Source organism: Coptis chinensis, chromosome 1 (assembly GCF_015680905.1).
Source record: "Coptis chinensis isolate HL-2020 chromosome 1, ASM1568090v1, whole genome shotgun sequence".
Taxonomy (NCBI): Eukaryota; Viridiplantae; Streptophyta; class Magnoliopsida; order Ranunculales; family Ranunculaceae; genus Coptis; species Coptis chinensis.
The window spans coordinates 28,872,975-28,879,294 of NC_141456.1; the positions used below are offsets into that span (position 1 = coordinate 28,872,975).

The 6,320-nt window shown below is 38.6% G+C and overlaps 1 protein-coding gene across 1 annotated transcript; it reads left to right on the top strand.

Annotated features, from left to right (window-relative positions):
• Positions 1–5,223: 5,223 nt before the first annotated feature.
• Positions 5,224–5,991, top strand: LOC147523333 (uncharacterized). Its single transcript, XM_086570617.1, has one exon. It carries the CDS (start codon positions 5,224–5,226, stop codon positions 5,989–5,991), a length of 768 nt encoding a protein of 255 aa, XP_086426743.1.
• The last annotated feature ends 329 nt before the right edge of the window (positions 5,992–6,320 follow it).

Genomic DNA, 6,320 nt, shown 5'->3' on the forward strand with positions numbered 1-6,320 from the left:
ATTTAGAAGTTACTATTCTAGATTCAAAGATAAGATATATTACATTTAGAATAGAATCCGAATATGAGTTGTTTCCGTTTTGGTTTGAAACTTGTTGTTTCCGACAATTGCCTTAAATTTTTTTGGCAACTTGCGAATCGGTTTAGGAACCCAAACCCTATATAAACTTCATTCATTCTCCACACAAAACTCATCTCCCACATTCAACCATCACCCTTCACTCCCAAGTTTTCCCTTCTTTTCCTTCTCACATTCCGCGGTTCAAGAACTTCGGGCGCACCTACTCGTGGAGCTTCACTTAGCGCCTTTGGCATCGCCACAAATTCTAGTCGAGGCGCTTTTTGTGCCCAACACAAAGCGCACCTGCGCTTAAAGTCTTCAGTAACTTCGAAAACCATCAGGCGCACCTCGCCCCATACGGCGCCACTTGCCCCGTGCTGAAGTCCAATTCTTCGAGCGCTTACCTGCGCCCATCCGGAGCGCATTCGCGATTTCCGTAGACGCGAAATTTCTGATTTTGGGTGAGTTGTTCCAGGATCGTCGTAGCTATTCCAGAGAGTAGTTTTGAGATGACATCTCCTATAGTCATTCCTGAACAGTCGTTCGAAGACTTGATGGGAACCGATACCTATGGAGCATCGTTCACGAGCCGGATCGTCTTGCGATTAGGATGGCGGCATCTTACGGTGAGGATGACGATTCTTTTTCACCTCAGCTAACTGAATTATTCTATAATCATATTACATTCTATTGTAACCAAGAAGGAGAACAAAAATTTTCCCTTGCAATTAATGACACGACTATAGAATTCAATAAGTATTTGGTAGCTTTGGTTTCGGGATTGCCCTTGCCTGACCCTATGTTCACGTGGGGGTATATGACCGATAACTCATACCTCTATGAATATGCATATTTCCATGAGTATTATGGAGGAGGGGTATTTCGTGTCATGGACCAAGGGCGATATAGCATAGCCCTTGGTAGCCTATCTCTCAACGTAGGTACAACCATGTTATTCATTATGATGAATATTTTTTTAGGGAACGATAGTTTTCTACATCAATAGTACCCACCGGTGACGTTTTCCTTGCTTTAGCTGAGGGACGTCGCTGATATGACATTCCTCGAGTTTTAGTGGCTACTCTAAAAAGAGCCCATACCATGAGACATAAGTATCTTCTTATGCCTGTTTTGGTTGGCCGCATTATGCGCGGTTGCTTACCGGAATTCTGTACCCAGTTCACGGATTGGAAAAAGGTTGAAATCATGAGACCCACAAATCGCGTAAGTCCGGATCATTCGAGCCATGACTTGGCGGGATGGCAGGTGCAACCTCATTTGGTTGCCCCTTACACCCCATCGGACCAAGTAACACTTTCGAGATTTAGAAATGGTTGATAATACACGACGGAAGGCGTGGCAAGTTGTTATGGCATGGCAGGATGCGAAAGAACCTCGCCCCTTTGAAAGAGAAGAGAATGACGAGTAAGCGGGAGTGCATGTAAGTTTTTATTTCCAATTAGTGTCTATTTATGTCCCAAGCAAGTAATTTCTTACTACCCCATAACGGGTGGAACTCCTATAGAGTTGCGTCAGTTTTTATTTTCTATATTAGTATGTTATAACTTTGTTTTGCAGATGTTCCTGAATTTCACGCGCTTCAATGGTATTTTTCCTATCCTCTTTATTTAAAATACTTTGAGGACAAAGCATGCTTCTTGTTTGGGGGGTGTATAGAAACACGTGTAATTAAGGCATATGTTAGGATATAGATATGTATAATATGCATTTGTTTTCTAGTTAAAATTTCAAAATTTCAAAAATATAAATAAATAAGTTTATGCTATACACTTAGGAATATTGGTATTGTTTTCTTTCTCTATGCTCTTAATAATCTAGAAGTCTCACGTAGCTTTTGCATTAGAATAAATTTTAGAAACTTAGGTTAATATGTAGGTAATAATCTTTGCATCTATCTATAAATATATTACATGAGTATCTATGATTGTTAGCAGTAAGTTTATGAAATCTAGGCTAGAGTACTTATTCTACAAATCCTGTAAGAATATAGCCTAAAACTTTATATGAGCGAAACATTTGAGAAATGACACAAGGGAGAAGTAAAATCCGGATAGAGAAATCACACGTCCACTTGCTTGATCACTATACCATATTCTAAGCGAGAATTTAGGCCCTCTTTGGATCGATATAGCCAGAAATTCAACCCTTATGAAATTATTTTCCGCTAGTCTCCCCTCTGAGCCTTTCCTTAGCCTTTCATAAACCGCAAATTCCTTTACCCTGTTACGAAAACAAAACAAAATAAAAAAAAAGAAATCAACCTACCCAAGTTAGAATAAGTCTGAGAATAGGATGAGTGAAGAAAGAAGAAGAGAAAAACCTGTGCAAACAAAAATTAGTTAGTTGCTTCAGAAAATAAAGAAAAGAAAGTTTCCATCCAAATGAAAAAAAAAAAAAAAAAAAAACAAAAAAAAGAAAATAAAGAGTTAGAACTCCAAAAATAGAATCAAAGGAGTCAAAAGCCAAAGAAAAAGAAAAATATGGCTAAGGATGGAAACAAAGTGTAGAAGCAAAAGTGAATAACAAGGTTTTCTCTAGTTACATAATACGAAGACTCTATTATCTCAGACTTGGTCTTTTTGAATATCCATTTCCTTCCTTATTAAACCATCTCCTAAACCCCGCAACACCTAATAAAGACCTCTAGCTCAATTAGGAATAGATTAGTGTGATAGTAAGTGGCAGATGTGTTTGATCGACTCCGGCTTCCTTGTGTGTCATTGAGTTGTAAGGTAAAGTGTGCCCACTGCACACTGGAGTAGCGAAACTTGAGCGGAAAAAATCGAGTGGTTTTGTCTTGACATTTATGTGAGGACCTACTTAAGGGCACGCTTATTCGAAGTTTTTAGAAACGGACCTGCTATTGCATTTCATAGTATTACTCATTGTATATATGTTTATTGTAGAAGATTGATTATTATGCATATATTAGCTTAGGTTTCGACTTGATTATTCTATATTCATTGCTAGTGAGATGTATAGTTAATTTAGAGCATGAATAAGGAAACAATAGTTTTATTTCTTAATCTTTGTAGTATAGATGAAGTTTGTGAGTACCTTTCTTTGTAAAACTCTCACGAGGCTATATAACTTCGTCCACTAGGGAATTCCTAGTGGTTTAAGGCCTTGTTGCATATATGGTCAATGCAATCGCTTCAAATAAACGAGATTAGTTAGAACTCCATTTTGGTAACTTATTCTAATTTCTCATATTTGCTTGAGGACAAGCAAAATGCTGTTTGGGGGTGGTTTGATAAGAGCCCAAAACTGTAGTTTTAACCCCTTAACAATCATACTTTTAGACCAATTATGTGAGTAATAAATAAGAGTTAACACTGATTACGTGTTTTTATGTATTTCAGGCAGTAAAGTCAATTATGTGCAGAAATGTGCTACTTTAGCGAGATAAAGGAGCAAGGATTGGTTGCTAAGAAGTTCTGTGATAAAGGCCAAGATTCAAGGAGACAAAGCCTTCGTAAAGCCCGGTCAAAAGCTGAAAAGTTAACACGGGCAGAAATAGTGCACAAGTCGGCAGAACTTCCGAAGACCATATCTTTGGACTCAGACCTCGGAATTAGGCCTACCTTATGCCAAATCAGAGGAGCAGAAGTGGACGAAAAGTCTGTTGAAGCCAAATCCAGCTGAAGAGCCCTTTTCGGACTGAAAGAATTGGGTTTTGGGCCCGATTTTTCGGCCCAAAACATGGCTCCAATCCCATACATGATTTTTAGATCTGAAGCATATAAAAAGAAAAGTTTAGCTCTTTGTAAATGGTAACTAATTAGACCTAAAATATAGATAATTCTAGATCTAGTTTTAATTGTTTTTAATTAAGTTTAGTTTCATTTCATTCCTTGTTTTAGATTAAACTTTGAAAATATTGTTATTGCTTGATTAGATAAATAAAATAGTATATTCTTGTTTATTTTGATTTTTGTCATTTACAATTGTTTAGATCTAAATTCCTTTATTACTTGTTATTCATTTCCTATTTATTACCCGAGATTTCAATTATTGTTTAGTAAAATTGCATAAGATAGAAGTTTATATAATGTCTAGTTTTAATTCAATGGGAAATGATAGTAGTATGACTCAAGGCTAAACCTCCATTAGAGGGGGTTGAAGAAGCCTTGATGAAGCTTGATCCTTGTTAACTTAGAAATCGTCGTGAGAGTTTATTCCACTCTAGAAGGTCGTTGATTCGCCATGAGAATGGGTGGACGACTTCACATGCTAGTTATTGATTGGTAGAGATGCCATGTATACTTAGGGATTAGAATTACTATTTTGATATGCGAATCATTCAATTTGGATCATGACGAGTCTTTGTTAGTTGATTAAGTCGAGTTAAGGTGGATTCAATTCCCTTTAATTCTTTATCTAGATTCAAACCCTTAGCATTCTATCATTTCGTTATTCGTAACTTGTTAATTGAATTCACCTCGTAGTATAGAATTCCCCTTGTAAATCTCTCATTAGACTTTGGACTGATTAGTTGACACAAAACCATCGCATGCTAAAGAACTAGGAGTGGAACGAATCATTTACTCCCCTATATCTCAATAAGATTGAGAGTAAAAATATCTTTGATAAGTCTAGTAACAAAGCAGTTTTAGTTTTACTTTCGTTTAGAGTTTTATCGCTTTATTCATTAGTAGAATTATTCATTTTACGTGTATCAGTGGACTTCGATTATTATCTGTTCTTTCTATTAAGTGATGTTCATGTTTTAAAAAAGGAGGAAGGTTAAAAAATGAAAATGGGGACCAAAGTTTGGGCGACTGGCTGGGACATATCTTAAGTGTCTTCGTGATCCCGTACTCCAAAACTTTGCCGCGTTTAGTTAAAAACCTGTCTGGAAAAACTTTCTTATCCTAAAACCTTTGAGGTTCCGTTCCTTTTCGGGAAAGAATTCCATCGCTGTGAGTTTGAGCTTGACGGGGAAAAAAAAAAAAAAAACCTCTTTTCTGATAGTAGTATATTGCAAGTGTGAATCTTTTCCAACCCTTAGGTAAAATCCTCCACTGTTCAATTGTGGTAGATATTCTGAAGACTGGAGCTGCTCTCAAACTCAAAGACCATTCCTTTGCGGGTAAAATCCTACACTGCTAACAGTGTGAGTTCTGCAAGGGATAAATCATCATGGATCTCTATGAGCTTGAGAACCCAAGCAAAGCTTCTGAAAAGGTAGCAGTGGGAATCACTGAAGTTGTTGCGACAGCGGCAGTACAACCACAACGGTATAACATCTCTTTTGCAGACAAGGTGCGTGGAGAACAGCCCCACCATATTGATGTTGATGATCTTCCAGTTCCAACAATCAAAGGGAACATGCCGTCTATCAAATTACCAAAGAAAGCAGTAGAAAGAGGTCGGCTCTACTGTAAGTATTGCATAGTGGGAAGACTGGACTTTAACAAAATCAAGCTTGATGAGGTACGCTCCATAGCATCTACTATGTGGAGGCCTCAAGGGGATTGGAAGATTATACCACTAGGTAAGGGCTTCTTCATGATTAGACTGACGTGTGAAATGGACTGGAAGAAGATTTGGGGAAGTGGCCCTTGGAGGTTTGGAGATCAAACTTTGAGACTCTCTAAATGGTCACCCGATTTTGATCCGGCAGTCCACATAAGGACAAAAGCTTTAGTATGGATCAAATTCCCTAAGCTTAGGCAGCAGTACTGGGATTATGAGATCCTTATGTTAATGGGGAAAACTGTTGGCTACCCAATAGGAGTTGACAAGCACACCCTTGAAAGAGACTTCGGCAACTATGCGAGTGTGCTCGTGGACGTGGATTTGTCCAAGCCAATCCCAAATCAGATATGGGTGGAGGAAGAAGAGGGCATATCTTTTATGCAAGATATCGAGGTGGTGAAGATGCCAAAGTTTTGTAGCCAATCGTAAGATGGTGGGACACTTGGTAGCGAGTGTAAGATGGTACGCAAGAACATCGAATAGAAGAAGCGAAGAAAGGAAGTGGCCCGACTGAGACATACCGTGCGGTATCCGTGAGGGCATAAGAGGAGAAACCGGCACATAAAAGAACAAGAAAGATGATGAGGGTACGAAGCGGTACCAAGGACTCAAATGGAGAGTTCATCCCGACCACGGGAACTAAGAGAGCTAAAACTCAAATCCAACTATTCGGAAGTTGTTGATTTGGCGACATCCCCAGAGGCGGAACAAACCGAATGGCCACCGTGCTCTTCAAGGTCCTGTTGTTCCAAAGAGTG

Coding starts and splice junctions, on each gene's coding strand:
- LOC147523333 (XM_086570617.1), top strand. CDS start 5,224: ATGGATCTCTATGAGCTTGAGAACCCAAGCAAAGCTTCTGAAAAGGTA.